We start from the raw sequence: 15,276 nt of genomic DNA, 5'->3' as shown, positions 1-15,276 counted from the left end.
CTTCAGGATTCATGCAAAGCCTTCAGCGTTACGTCTCATGGAAGAGTCCAAAGGCTGGGAGATAAATTTCTTCATGGGTCTTCCCTAATAAAAAATATTATTTTGTTTGCATTGTGAAGAAACAAACAAACAACAACAACAACAACAAAACCCCACCTTATTTAGCTCTAATGTTAACATCCAAAACATTGCATGAGTTGCCGTAAGGGGAAGCTCTGTCATATAATACTGAGTAAGGCACAGCCCCTGCCATCTGCCAAGGAAAATTAAATCATTTAAACTAACAGTTTTCTTTTTTTTTTTCAGACAAGGCCTCACTATGCAGCCCAGTCTAGCCTGGTACTCATTTCTCTTTCCACTTGAGGCTCCTGAAAGCTGAGATCACAGATGTGTGCCACTACCCCTGTGCTAGGCGCTTTTTTCTTTCTAAGTTTGAGATGTGGTCTTTCTGTGTGCCCAGGCTGACTCCAGCTTCCCAAGTAGCTGAGATGACAGGTGCCATGCCACTACCCACGTCTAGCAATTAAGATTTTTTTTTTAAGTGGAGTTGGGAGGTTCCAAGAGGCCTGCATTCAGGCCTGCTGAAGGTTAAACCACAGAATGTTCTGATAGGCTTGGGTAAACAATTGAAGTCAGTATCTGCTGGCCTTCGACATTTCTCAGCAGGAGTACCCTCAATAATTAACAAGGATGCTTACAATCTAGGATGTCTGCCCAAGCAATGGCTGCCTCCCAAAGCCACTCTGGAAATCCCCAGTAGAAAGCAAAACCAAAGGAGCCCCTGCCTTTGCCTCCTGCACGGTTTTAGGGTGCTCCAGTTCAGTCTGTCCAAACAGCTCCTAGATAAATGCTCCCCGACCTTAGTTTGACAGATTCTGTGTTTGTCTGTTTTGGTTTGGTTTCTGGGATGATCTCAGTGTTATGGTTTTGGTCCCTTTAAGAGACAAGCCACACCCATTCCCCTCCCCATCTGCTGAGGCAGGCTGATCTTCAGCTTCTGGCCAGAGCTCGCTCTCTTTTCCATCTTCCTCTCTGAGAGGCAGCTTTGCTTCTGCCTCTCTCCCCACTTCTCAGCTTCCTCCCTTCTCTGTCTCTTTCTCCTCTCCTCTCCTCTCCTCCCCTCCCCTCCCCTCCCCTCCCTCCCTCTCTCTCTCTCTCTCTCTCTCTCTCTGTCCCCCCCTTCACCCTACCTCCTCCATAACCCCCTGAATAAACATTCAACCTCACCCTGCATGTCTTGTCTATCCATGTTTCTGTCTTCTGCCTGCCCGCCCGCCATGTGTCTTCCTGCCTGGGACCCCGCCGCCACCCCTCAGGCCACAGCTCTGGGACCGGCAGCCATTTCTGCCTGGGACTGGCTGCTCCCAGAGCCCGCTGCCTGCCACCACATGGCCCGCCACCACCATTTGGGACCTACAGCATTTCTGCTGCCTACTGCCACCGGGGATCTTGCAATATTTTTAAAAAAGAACAACACTCAGTATGTAGCCTTGGCTGGCCAAGAGCTTACTATGTAGACCAGGACCTCAAATTCAGAGATTCATTCTTAAATTTTTTTAAGTAGTGCTGTGTTTCATAATTTAAATATAAATTGGGCATGGTGCCCCATGCTGGTAAACCCAGGATTGGCAAGGTTGAGGCAGGCGGATTATCATAAATTTGAGGCTAAGATTCCTGGTAAGCGCACCTTGGGGTGCCATACACAGATGATTAGAAATGGGCTAAATTAATATGTGAGAATTAGCCTAGAAGAGAATGGGCCAAGCAGTGTTTAAATGAAAAAAAAAAATTTGAGGCTAAGATTATATAACAAAATACAGTCTCAACAATAAATGAAAAATGTATGTCTTGGAGAAGCAGAATGTGTTTGCAGCTACAAGCATGCATGGGAAAAGGATAAACATGGGGGAGAAAGACACAAATTCAATTCTGCTGGGAATTCCAGAAATAAAGAAATATGAGAAGAATTTCCACAGGCCCAAGGAATGAAGAAGCCTTTCAGCAAGGAAGGGTGTTGGAGGACAGGCATGGGTAGGGCTGAAAAGGCTGTCTCCTGAAAGATTGGGAAAGTGAACGGACTCCTGGAATGCCTGCCCGGAAGTCTGCCTTGAACCGGGAGGCAAGGTGAGTGATCAGGTTTGTTTGGGGAACCCAGCGAGTAGTCGCTAAAGGATGGATGGGACCGAAAGGTAAGTTTGGAAACAGATGGAGTTGTCTAGAGCAGAGACCAGTGGACGCCCACTGGGAAGCTGGGGTTGGTGAAGAGAGTGAACATGTAAATGACCAAGAAGGAATGACAGTATGGAGCCATCCCAGTGCGGTGCTGGGATCAGACCCAGGGCTTGGCCTGGCTAGAAAAACAGTCACAGAGCAATGCCCAAGCCTTTGCTTTATGCTTGCTTCATTTTGTAGTTCATTGCACACACTGCAGCCCAGGCTAGCTCTCCTGCCTTATCACCCAAGCTGCAGTGTGCGTCACTGTGCCTGGATCACCATGCCTGGATCACCATGCCTGGATCACCATGCCTGGATCACCATGTCTGGATCACCATGCCTGGATCACCATGCCTGGATCACCATGCCTGGATCACCATGCCTGGATCACCATGTCTGGATCACCATGCCTGGATCACCATGCCTGGATCACCATGCCTGGATCACCATGCCTAGATCACCATGCCTGGATCACCATGCCTGGATCACCATGCCTGGATCACCATGCCTGGAATCAGCCTCCTTGTTTTTATTTTGTTTGAATTTCTTCTCAAGATAGTTTTGTTTTTAAGTAACAAACAAAACCCAAGGCTCTCCTACAGAACAGCCCTTCAAAGGAGGCATGTAAAGTACGAAAGTGGCCCTAAATGCGACAGGCCCACCACACATTTCTCCCGGACAACAGGTCTTCCTGCTCTGCAATCATGTGGGGCATTTAACTCGTCAGCCAAAGGAAACTGGCTCTCCCCAAACCCGGCATCTAGACTGAAGTATGATTGCTTGGTTGAATTTGTTTGTTTTTGAGACAAGACTCTCTCACTCTTTAGCCAGGTCTAGCCTGGAACTCACTATGTAGCTCAGGCTAGCTTCCAACTTAAAGTGATCCCCTACCCCTGTTGCTCAACTGCCAGAACTCCATGCATGAACAATCATACCCAGCTTTTGTTTGTTTGTTTTTAAATTTATTTATTAAGGATTTCTGCCTCCTCCCCGCCACGGCCTCCCATTTCCCTCCCCCTCCCCCGATCAAGTCCCTCTCCTCATCAGCTGGAAGAGCAATCAGGGTTCCCTGACCTGTGGGAAGTCCAAGGACCGCCCACCTCCATCCAGGTTTAGTAAGGTGAGCATCCAAACTGCCTAGGCTTCCCCAAAGCCAGTACGTGCAGTAGGATCAAAAACCCATTGCCATTGTTCTTGAGTTCTCAGTAGTCCTCATTGTCCGCTATGTTCAGCAAGTCCGGTTTTATCCCAGGCTTTTTCAGACCCAGGCCAGCTGGCCTTGGTGAATTCCCCATAGAACATCCCCATTGTCTCAGTGTGTGGGTGTACCCCTCACGGTCCTGAGTTCCTTGCTCGTGCTCCCTCTCCTTCTGCTCCTGATTTGGACCTTGAGATTTCTGTCCTGGCTCCAATGTGGGTCTCTGTCTCTGTCTCCTTTCATCGCCTGATGAAGGTTAATATTCAGGAGGATGCCTATATGTTTGTCTTTGGATTCACCTTCTTATTTAGCTTCTCTAGGATCGCGAATTATAGGCTCAATGTCCTTTATTTATGGCTAGAAACCAAATATGAGTGAGAACATCCCATGTTCCTCTTTTTGGGTCTGGCTTACCTCACTCAGGATAGTGTTTTCTATTTCCATCCATTTGTATGCAAAATTCAAGAAGTCCTTGTTTTTTACTGCTGAGTAATACTCTAATATGTATATATTCCATACTTTCTTCATCCATTCTTCCATTGAAGGGCATCTAGGTTGTTTCCAGGTTCTGTTTGTTTGTTTAAAAGATGAGGTCTTCATATGTAACCCAGCCAGCCTAACACTAGTTGCCTTTTCAGGCTGTAATATTCCTCTTCCCTATTTTCTCATTTTCTCCCCTTTCTCTCACTTGCGTTTTTCTTAGTTGTGCCTATTTGTTTTTAGACGGATTCTAGCTATAGGTATATAGCCAAAGCTGGACTTGAACTCCTGATCCTTTTGCCTCCGACACTCAAATACTAAGTACAGGAATGCCTGACTTTTTTTGTTTTATTGTTTTTGCTTTGAGGCTCTGTTAGCCTAGGCTGGCCTCAAGCTCACTGTGAGCCCAGGCTGGCCTCAGACTCACTGTAATCCATCCTCCTGCTTGGCCTTCACAGGCTGGAATTAGAGGAGTGAGCCACATGCCTAGCATCAAAAGTGATTTTGCAAGTAGCCTTCATTCTCATTCCTATCTGCAGAACCAGAAACTGGAAGCTCCAAAGGGAAACGGCTTATCTGAGGTTACCCCAGCTGAATCAGCAGCACAGCAGAAGATCATAAGACAGAGACCATCCTTAAAACACTGCCATGGCTTCTCTAGCCTCGACCTATGACCTGCTATCCTTATTCCTTACAAAGTTACGGTCAGTCACTGAGGGTGAGTTCCCCCCCCCCATCAGTCACTGAGGGTGAGTCCTCCCCCCCCATCAGTCACTGAGAGTGAGTCGTGCCCCCCCCTTCAGTCACTGAGGGTGAGTTCCCCCCCTGGTCACTGAGGGTGAGGAGTTCCCCCCCTGGTCAGTTGCTAAGGGTGAGTTTCCCCCCTGGTCAGTCACTGAGGGTGAGTTCCCCCCCCATCAGTCACTGAGGGTGAGTCCTCCCCCCCCATCAGTCACTGAGAGTGAGTCGTGCCCCCCCCCTTCAGTCACTGAGGGTGAGTTCCCCCCCCATCAGTCACTGAGGGTGAGTCCTCCCCCCCCATCAGTCACTGAGAGTGAGTCGTGCCCCCCCCCTTCAGTCACTGAGGGTGAGTTCCCCTCCCGAGGTCTGTATTGTGAGGCTGCAATCCCAGCACAAGGGTGGGGAAGACAGTAGGATCATTCTCAACTGCACCATGAGCTCCAGGCCAGTCCCAGCTCCATAAGACCTTGTCCCAAGGGGAAAAAAAGAAACCACACTTTAACAAGGGGCACAGAAAAGTTACTGAGCTTTTTATTTCTTTTGAAGCAGACCACTCTCTTCTTTCTAGAAAAAAAAAATCCATGCAAAACAATCTCAACAGGCTGCTCCCACCCCAGAGGCTAGGGAGCTCTAGGTTCAGTGGGAGGCAAGGGGGAAGGGAGGAGGGCAAGCAGAGAGAAAGGCAAGTGAGGGGGGGAGAAAAAAAGAAAAGGGAGGAGGGAGGCAAGGGGGCGGGGAGGCAGGAAAAGGAACACCTGGGCATTTTGGCTCGCACCTCTAATCCCCAAATTTAGGAATCTGGGGAGGAAAGATCATTGAGTTTCAGACCAGCCTAGACTATATCATGTTCCAGACCACCTGAGCTCCATTAGGAGATTCCGTCTCACGATACAAAATAAAATAAAAATAATAAATCCCAAAGAGAGAACTGGAGAGATTGCTCAGCAGTTGAGAGCACAAGCTGCCCTTAGTTCAGTTGGCCACACCCACATCAGGGGGTGCCCACAGTTCCAGGGATTCCAAGGCCTTCTGTGTCTTTCAGGACAGTGAAAGGAGAGGCAGCTGTGACTCAACAGTAGACCCTGGCTTCAACCCCCAGGACCCATCACCAAAGAGAAAAGCATAAAGTTTTTATTAGTTGTGCAGTTTAATTTTCTCTACTAGTCAAATGAAAACTGTGCAAGGGGCTGGATGTGCAGCTCAGATGGTGGAGCCCTCACCTGGCACTGCAGGGAGCATTAGATTCAACCCAGCACCATACGAAAGCATGGTGGTGCACGTGTATCGATCTTAGCTGAATGAGTCCAAAGCACCATTTCAACTGCTATCAGTTGGCTGGGTTTACTGAAGTCATGGTCTGGCTGGCCACAGCTCACCCTATGTAGCCTGAGGTAGCCTTGAATGTGACTGCCCCGGCCTCAGACTCCTGAGTTATGGGATTACAGATATGGGACACCACACCAGCCTATAAGATACTAATGAAATTTATTAAAGTGTAGTATTTTTATACTACATTTTTAAAATCTGACATGCACTTTATAGCCTCAGTTGTCACTAGCCAGACCGACTGTTCGAAGGCCACATGAGTCAGCACTGTATTGACAATACACGTAGAGATGAAGGGTTTGGGGGTGGGAGGTCTGGGGGCAGACCCAGGACTCCAAACATTCCGGAACTCACTAAGTAGACCAGTGCCTCAGACTCACAAAGATTCCCCTGCCTCTGCTTCCCAAGTGCTGGGATTAAAGGCACCCACACCTGGCCCAGATGGGTTATGTCTCGTAGACCTCCTTCAGTTCAGGATGACTCTTTTAAAATACAATTCTTCCCTTTTAAAAATATTTAATTTCATTTTTACTAATTTTATTTATTTATTTAGTTAGTTTGGACAGAGCCTCACTACGTAGCCCTAGCTGGCCTGGAACTGGATAAGAAAGCCAGGCTGGCCTTAGACTCACAGAGATCCACCTGTCTATCACTATCATTTTAAGTGTGTGTGTGTGTGTGTGTGTGTGTGTGTGTGGTGCACAATAGTACAGCATCTGCTGGGGCCAGAAGAGGACGTCGGATCCCTTGGGGCTAGAGTTGCAGGAAACAAGCTGCCTGATCCGGCTGGGTGCTGGGAATCAAATTTGGGTCCTCTGGAAGAGCAGTACCTGCTTTAGTGGATGGCCATCTCTCCAGGTCCCAGTTCTTTTTTTGTGACCACTTGAGCCCTGCCTCACCGAGAGAATCTGCAGACTAAGACTTCGTTTAGAACCGACATTTTCGTCACCTGTTGACCTTTGGCTAAGATCAGGTGTAGAGCTGACCTTTTCTGTTGTAACCTCATTCCCATTTATTCTAGCTGTTTCTTTTGCTTTACTGGGAAGGAAATGGGTTGTGCAGTTTTAAGGGGTTGCTGGGGCACTGGAGAGACAGCTCAGCAGTTAAGAGAAGGTATTACTCTTGTAAAGAGTCTTTCTCTGTCTTGCCTTCCAGCTCTCAAATAATGACACAGAGACTTATTATTTAAGAAAGCTCGGCCTATAGTTTAGGCTTATTTGTAACTAGCTCTTATAACTTAAACTAACCCATTCATATTAGTCTACGGTCTTCACGTGGCATTACCTTTCTTCCATCTTGCAACTTGTATTTCCTTTCCACGTTTCCTGATTTCTCCTGAGCACCTAGATTCCTCATTCTCTTTCTTTCTCCCCTCAGAAGTCCCGCCTATACTTCCTGCCTGGGCTGTGCAGGTTTTTATTACAACAATCACAGCAATACACCTTCACACACTGTACACCTATCCCATAGCATAGTCTCCCAGAGAGAGTTCAGTTCCCAGCACCCACAGCAGGCAACTCACAGCTGCCTGTAACTCAAAAGGAACCTGACACCTCTGCCCTCAGGCATACCCACACATACACATAATTAGAAATAATAAAAATAATCCTTAAAAAAAATCCAATTTTTAAAAAGTGTTACTAGTTGCTTTGATTTACTTCCGTAAAACTAAGCATGCATTTTTTGGGGGGAATGCAGCTCATCCAGGAGTCCCTGAGCATGCGCAAGGAAAAACACAAAGTGTCTCAAAATGATACAGGGATTCTAAATTTATTAAAGGATTTTTGTTTTGTTTTGTTTTGTTTTCGGCTCTTATTTGTCGGAATAGGGAAGAACTAAGATTTCCTCCTTGGCACTGTTATTTCTTCTGGGGTGGGAAAGAATGTCTGCCCTCTTGGTGCCTTGTTATTGTTCTGTCTTGACAAACTCCATCCGGAGAAGAGCAGATTTTCTCTGGCGGACAGCCACATGTGGTGGAAAAACCCTTTACCCCAGGCCCCCTCCTAATCCATTGGACAATCTTTGGACAACTGACCAGGGTCACCAACCCCCATGGTGACCTTCGGAGGGAAATACAGGACTGCTGAACTCTAGAAGGAAAGGAGGGGTTGGTGAGAGAGCTGCCGTTTCCCGACTGTCCTCTGCCCTGCGGACACTGCTAAGGTGCCCTACCCTTTCTGTTCACACTCTTCCCCATGGCCTAAGGTCAGCCTCGGCACCTGACAAACCCTGAGAGGAGAAAAAGATTCTCTCAGACACAACTTGGAACGTTCCTAGAATTTAATTATGTGTGTGTGCACATGTGTGTTCATATACCCACAGAGGCCAGAAGAGGGCATCCAGCCCTCCCCCCCACCCCCACCCCAGCTGCAGTTTGTGGGCAGCCAGATGTGGGTGCAAGGAACTGAACTTCTCTCCTCAGGAGCGGCAGGTGCTCATAACTGCTGAGCCATCTCTGCAGCCCCGTTTTCTGGGGATTTTAGTGCTTTCTTCTCACTCGGCTTGGCCCTGGGGAACAAAGGTTGCCCAGCGAAATATTTCACCCGTACATTCGTTTCTATCTGAACACGGCTAATTTAAGTCCCTGAAAACTAGAATTACTTCTTTGAAGCATAAAAAGGAGAGTTCACAGGTTTCTGAAACTTAGGAAGGTTGGTTGATCCTTTATTTTCTCTTTCTGGACGACTTAGACACTACCCACCCCCTCCCGGTCCGGCCCTGTTGCTTTGAGCTTAAGCTTTTGTTTGGGAGGAGACTGGGAGGGCGGCAGAGGGCGGCCGCCTACCTGGAGAAACCTGCAGTTAGGTGTGGCAGGAGCCGGAGAGGCTGGAGTCGCGGGATGGGCGGGAGGCGGGCAGAAAGTTGGAGTAAGCAGGAAGTGAAGCTGTGGCTGCGCTAAGTGGAAACAGACTAGGCGAGACTGTGAGGCCCAAGTGCTCCGAGACATGGTGAGTGGCGTGGGGACTAGGAAAAGAGAGATTTAGGGGGGCTGCTAGAGGGGGATCGGGTCTGGGGGTTGCTTGTGTCGAGATAGGTAAGTTGGCGACAGTCAGAGGGCTGGCCCTCTAGGGCCAGCGCCGCCTCTGTCTCCTTACTTTGACAACTCGTCCACAAATAGCTCTGCACTCTGGGCTAGGGGTTCCTGAAACTTCTCCACCGCCTTCTTCCCGTGACCTCGGTGCTGGATCGGATCAGGGTTTCGGTGGGGGCTGGGGGACCCGAATTCCAAGCCAAGCTGCTGCGCCGCACCCTCCCCCTCCTCCGCCTCCTCCAGCTGGGCCTGAGCCCGGTGTTGTGACGTTACCGGGCCACAAGCGCCCCTGCTCTTTGGGGCTCAGATTCCAGCCCAGCGGGATGGAGTTCTCCCTCCTAGCCTCGCACTGTATATCTGCAGACCTCTGTAGATCTGCCTGGCCACCAAAAGCAGCCCCTTCTCTAAAAACATTAGCAACAGCGCCTGAGTTTGTAAAGCAGCCAGGCGTCGGTTCTCCCTGACAATCTAGCTTCAGCCCACACCCCGTGACTGGTACCTGAGGCCCCCTGGGTCACCAGGGAGGAGTCCATGCCTTTTCCCTCCTAGTTCAAAAGCCTTATCTAGAAGCCGTCTGCAAAGAGAGACCGCAGCGGGGAGAACTTTTAATATCTATATAAGCAGGCGGTGGTGTGTGGCCTATATCAGGCGCTAAACTCTTGGGAAAGCAGAAGTGTGTGGTCCAACGCTCAGGACGCTTTCTGGGGGCCACAGCTGTCTCCAGAGGCACTTGGGGTGGTTGGGCCAGGCAAGGGTGCTCTGCTGGCCAGCTCTCACACTTAGAGAGAACCCACTAGGATTGGGAAGAGGGTAGCTGTGGAGACCAGTGAACAGTAGCTGTGCACCGCTGAGGAGAACAGAAACGCCGGCTGTGTCATCTCCTTGACTCTCTTTGTGGAGAGTGGAAATAGGGATAGGTGGGTGTGTGTTGTTCAGGGACCCTGAAAATCCCAAATAGAAGGCGGATGATAGTCCAGAATCAAATCTAATCTTCAGGAACTTAAAAACACACAAATGTGGCAGCCAAGGTGGCTGGTAGGTAAAAGGGCTCTCGGTGCGAGCCTACCAGCCTGAGTTCAACATCTCCCCAGTTCTACCCATCCGACTGGAGAAGACAACCCACTCAGGAAAGTTTCCTCTGACCTCCACATGAGTGCTGCGGTGTGCATGTATATCCCCCACTCTGCATCCACACATATACATACATACATGTGTGTGTGTGTGTGTGTGTGTGTGTGTGCATCTATATTACACTTCTACAGGACTCGGTTGGTAGCATGTTTGCCTGGCATGCATGAAGCTCTGGGTTTGATCCCCAGCACCTCATAAACGAGGGCTGGCTGTGCACACCTGTAATCACTCTCAGCACAGGGTAGGTAGAGACAGGAGGGTCAGCTGTTCAAGGACATCCTACTTAGGAAGCGAGGCCTTCCTAGGCTGAGACCCTATTGCAAATAAATAAGTAAATAAATAAATAAGGAAAGAAAGAAAGAAAGCTGGGGAGGTGACTCAGTGGGTGAAGTGCTTGCCACGTAAGGATGGAGATTTGAGTTGGATCCCCAGATGCGCGTTAAAAAAGAAAAAAAAAAAAAAACCCAGGTGTGGTGGCCACAAGCACTAGGTGCGATGGCTCACAGCGCTAGGGTGGGCTTGATGGCCAGGCTAATCTGAGAACCCCAGGCCAGCTCTCGAAAAGTCAGCCTGAGGGGGGTGGGGAGCAAAAGCAAGGTAGCACGCCGCAGGAGCACCTGACCACAGGAAGCTAATCTCTGGCCTTTCAAGGTGGGATACACACCTGTGCCCCCCCCCCCGCATGTGGATATAACTAATATAAACAAAGAACGTTCTCTTGGTAACAGTTAAAGTATTAGAAATGGCTAAAATCTGCTTCAGTTCTTCAGCCTCCTCTGGCCTCTGGCTCCTCTGCTGTTTAGCCTAATTAACCCCTGTATTGACATCCAGGAGGACGCCAGTGGGGGTGCCGGAAATGACCGAGTTAGGAACCTGCGGAGTGAGGTGGAGGGAGTCAAGAATATCATGGCCCAGAATGTGGAAAGAATCTTGGCCCGAGGGGAAAATTTGGACCATCTCCGAAACAAGACAGAGGACTTGGAAGCTACGGTGAGCTGGGGAGCAAACCGGGACTAGAGGGAGAGATCTCATGGTGTGGGGGGGAGCTCTAGGGGGAGAGGCAAAATGAGCAGACGGGATGGCAGACTGCCATGTCCACCGGCCTCTTGCCTATTCAGAAGACTGTTGATTCCCCTCTGTGGTTGGTACAGAGTCCAGTGAGTGGGTCTATTTGGTCTTGGGCGGGGGGTCCACCCACAGAGCCACTTCAGAGATAGCTCAGTCACCTGCTGCATTCTTAGGCTTCTTTGGGGCTGAAGCTGATTCTTCTTTTGAAGCCCTTGACAATCATTTGGAGTTGATGTTCCCAGGGCAAGTGGCCCTTGGCTTGTAGCATTTTCCACAAGTTATTAGGCTGGTAGTGGGAAAGTAGGGTTTTGCCGAGTCTGCTTTAAAACAGGACTGGGAAGAGCAGTGAAAGTCTTTGATCCCAGGACCCCTCTGCCTGCCAAAGGCCAGAATAATCTCTCCACACATCTCTCCTCTTTGCAGTCATGGGCTTAGGCCAGCTTCTCAGGGAAGTTAAGTCCGCCATCAGCCAAGGCTCAGTTTCCACATGCTGTAGAGAACTCTGGCTTTCTGGGTCCCATGTGTGATCTTGGAATCTAGTGCTTTCTGTGAGGTAAGATGGAGACTTAGTGTCTGGAAGTTAACTTGGGGGATCAGGAAGCATTTTCTTACTTTCCCAACCCTCTGGAGAAGACAAAGTGTCATGGAGTCGGTAGATGTTCCCATCTGGAGCACACTCCTGTGCAGACCCCTCAGCCTGTGGGTCTGCTCTCCAAAGGCCAGACTGCTCTGCCAATCAAACAAACCTAGACTATGAGCAGCTGTAAGAGACCCCTCGCTGTGCAGGCCAGTGGGGGTGCGGCAAGAAAAAAAAGGGAGGCTGGAGATAGGACTCAGGCGGCAGAGTTCTTGACTAAAATTCATGATACCCTGGGTTTAGTCCCTGGCACCATATAAACAGCATCATGGTACATGCCTGTAATCCCAACTCTTGGGAGGCAGCATCAAGAGGATCAGAAGTTCAAAGCCAGGCCGTCAAGATGGCACAATGGGTAAAGGCACTTGCTGCCAAGTCTAAGGACTTGATTTCCGTACCTGGGGTGTGCATGTTTGGTTGACAGACAAGACTCGATTCCTACAGAGTAAGCTCTGACCTCCACTCTGTATGCACACCACACATACAAACATAGATAAGTCAATATCATTTTAAAAAGTTCAAGTTCATCCTTTGCTACATAGCAATGGATGCCAATCTTCGCTATATGAGACCCTGACTAGAAAGAAAGAAAAAAAAGGAAGGGAGGGAAGGAAATGTTGTAATATGAGCGGCAGGGCTGCGTCCCCAGCACCCGGCCACCCACATGGCTAGCTCTAGCTTATGCCCCGAAATAATTACACGGAAACTGTATTCTTTTAAACACCGCTTGACCCATTATATCTAGCCTTTTCTCGGCTAACTCTCACACCTGGACTAGCCCATTTCTAATAATCTATGTAGTCCAAGAGCTGGTTTACCAGGAATGATCTTAACCTGCATCTGCCTGGAGTGGGAGAATCATGGCGACTCCTTGTCTCAGCTTCTTTCTCCCAGCATTCTGTTCTGTTTACTCCTCCCACCTATGTTTTAACATATGAGGCCAAGCAGTTTCTTTATTACTTAACCAATGACCTTCCTCCATCAAGGAAGGAAGGAAGGAAGGAAGGAGGGAGGGAAGGAGAGAGGGAGGAAAGAAGGAAGGAAGGAAGGAAGGAAGGAAGGAAAAGGAAAGGAAGTCCTGGCCCCTGCCATGCTCAGAGGTAAGCTCCATGAGCTCATGAATTCTAACTCTGAACTTGGCCTACAGATTGTTGTGGAAAGAGATTTATCAAGTAGGAGGGTAACACATTGTAGCACTCAGAGGTCAGAGATAGATAGATAGATCTCTGAAGTTCCGATCCAGTCAGGGATATATAGTGAGACTCTGGCTCAAAAGTTAAAAGCAAACAAACAAACAAAGAACCCAGAGAGCTAGCCCAAGGGGTAAAGACTCCTGTCACCATGCCCGATGGCATGAGTTCAATCCCCAGGACACAGCGTGGAAAAAGACAGCTCCTGCAGGTTGTCCTCTGTGGTGATATGGCAGCACACAGGGGCACAGCAAATGTTATCAAAATATTTTTAAAAACCTTTCCATTCCCATAGGCGGGTGTGGTGCTATACACCTTTAATCACAGTACTCAGAAGGCAGAGGCAGGCAGATCTCTGTGAGTTCAAGGCCAGCCTGGTTTACAGAGTGAGTTCCAGGACAGCCAGGGCTGTTACAGAGAGAAACCCTGTTTCAAAAAAGCAAAACAAAAATAAACGAAGCAAAAGGAACTGAAAAACCTTTCCATTCCCACTGTAACGGGAAAAATTTGTTTGTTTGTTTGTTTGTTTGTTTGTTTAGAGGTAGCTATACCCTAGCTCCAGCTCTTTGTCCCAGGTTGTTACTCCAGTTTATAATGTAAACATCTACACTCCGGCATGTGGGCCTCCATTTGTCCTCTGGTCCTGAGGGAAGGAGCACTGGGTCACTACTTTGTCTTGTCCCTAACAGTCTGAACACTTCAAGACAACATCGCAGAAGGTGGCCCGGAAGTTCTGGTGGAAGAATGTGAAGATGATTGTCATCATCTGTGTGATTGTTCTTGTCATCATCATCCTCATTGTGCTCTTTGCCACTGGCACCATCCCCACTTAAGAGCCCCTTTCATCCCACCCTAGTCTTCAGGGGTAACCCTCCCTAATGTGTGCCAAGAGGGGCCCTCTCCTGCCCTCCTCCACAGAAATGCTGCTTAGTCCCTGTGACGGCCTTCCGCTACATCATATGCTCCAGAAGCACCTTGATCCCCTGGGAGGAGAGAGCTGCAGTGTGGCTGCATCTCATGGGTCCTGAGAGTGGGGTAGAAGGGCCTGCTTGTGGTTCGGAGACTACTGGTGACTGGTGGGCAATAAAGACCTTTCAGTGTCCCTGTGTGTATGAGGTGCTTTCCTCTCTCTCTTTTGCCCTTTGCCTTCTGTTTCTCTCTTCCTGAGGATCCCCTCCCCTCTGGATCGGTTTCTCCCAATCTAGGATCAAGATGGTGCAAAGACAGAAAGCACAGCTTTATAGAAGAAAGATGGCAGCTCAGAGGCTTTGCACACCTGGATTACAGCTATGAGTCACCATACCAAGCTAGAATCAATACTTTTGTCTGACACACACACACAGACACACACATTCTCTCTCTCTAGTGTGTGTGTATGTGTATACATATATATGTATGTGTGTGCATATATATATGCATTATATATATGTATGTATATGGACTTTTGTTTTTTAAAAAGTATGGGTATGTGAATGCAGGTGCCCCCAGAGGCCAGAAGAAGATGTCGGTTCCCCTGGAATTGGAGCAAGCTGTGAGCTGCCCATCATGGGTGTTTGGAACCAAACTTGGGTCCTCTGCAAGGACAGTTTGCACTCTTTTTTCCCCCTTAGGTAAAAAATTTAAATTTGTTTATTATTAATTAAAGTGTAATTATACTGTGTTGTTCTCTCCAGCCTCCCCATGCTCCCTCCTGCCCTCTCAAATTCATGGCCTCTTTAGTTGTTATTGTTTTACACACACACATGCACACACACAAATACAGCCTGCTGATGTTTGGTGCTGCTTGCATGCTATGATTTCATATGATTTCAGGGCTGACCACTTGGTGTTGGATAAGCAGGTAAGGAGCTCATGTCTGGGGAAGACTGATTTTCCCTCTCTCAGTATCCCTCAGTTGCCTGTTGTTTTGTCTAGGGCTGGGGCCCCTTGAGAGTGCCCCTTCCACATTAGCGTGTTTATTGATGTCCTTGTTCAGGTCTTCTGTAGGCAGCTAAACTACTCGACAATTTGCACTTTTTGTTTTGTTTTGTTTTAGAAACAGGGTTTCTCAGTGTAGCTCTGTCTATCCTGGAACTCACCCTGTAGACCAGGTTGGCCTCAAACTCAGAGACTCAGAAGCCTGCTTACCTCTGCCTCCCAAATGCTGGGATTAAAGGCATGCACCACCACCACCCGGCCAATTTGCACTCTTAACCAAAGAACCATCTCTCCATCTTCTTCCCTCCCTTCCACCTCAAATATATATGTGTATGTACATCCT

General features: G+C 48.6%; 1 protein-coding gene across 1 annotated transcript; it reads left to right on the top strand.

Annotated features, from left to right (window-relative positions):
- Positions 1-8,757: 8,757 nt before the first annotated feature.
- Positions 8,758-14,118, top strand: Vamp8 (vesicle associated membrane protein 8). Its single transcript, XM_041641128.1, has 3 exons — positions 8,758-8,907; positions 10,953-11,111; positions 13,706-14,118. The coding sequence occupies exons 1-3, from the start codon at positions 8,905-8,907 to the stop codon at positions 13,847-13,849; spliced, it is 306 nt and encodes a 101-aa protein (XP_041497062.1). The 5' UTR covers positions 8,758-8,904; the 3' UTR covers positions 13,850-14,118.
- Positions 14,119-15,276: the final 1,158 nt, after the last annotated feature.

This window comes from Microtus oregoni, unplaced genomic scaffold, assembly GCF_018167655.1.
Source record: "Microtus oregoni isolate MIOR12 unplaced genomic scaffold, Mior012 000002F_ref0000024, whole genome shotgun sequence".
Lineage (NCBI taxonomy): Eukaryota > Metazoa > Chordata > Mammalia > Rodentia > Cricetidae > Microtus > Microtus oregoni.
Note: the sequence above shows the minus strand (reverse complement) of the source record. Positions and strands in the feature narration are given on the sequence as shown.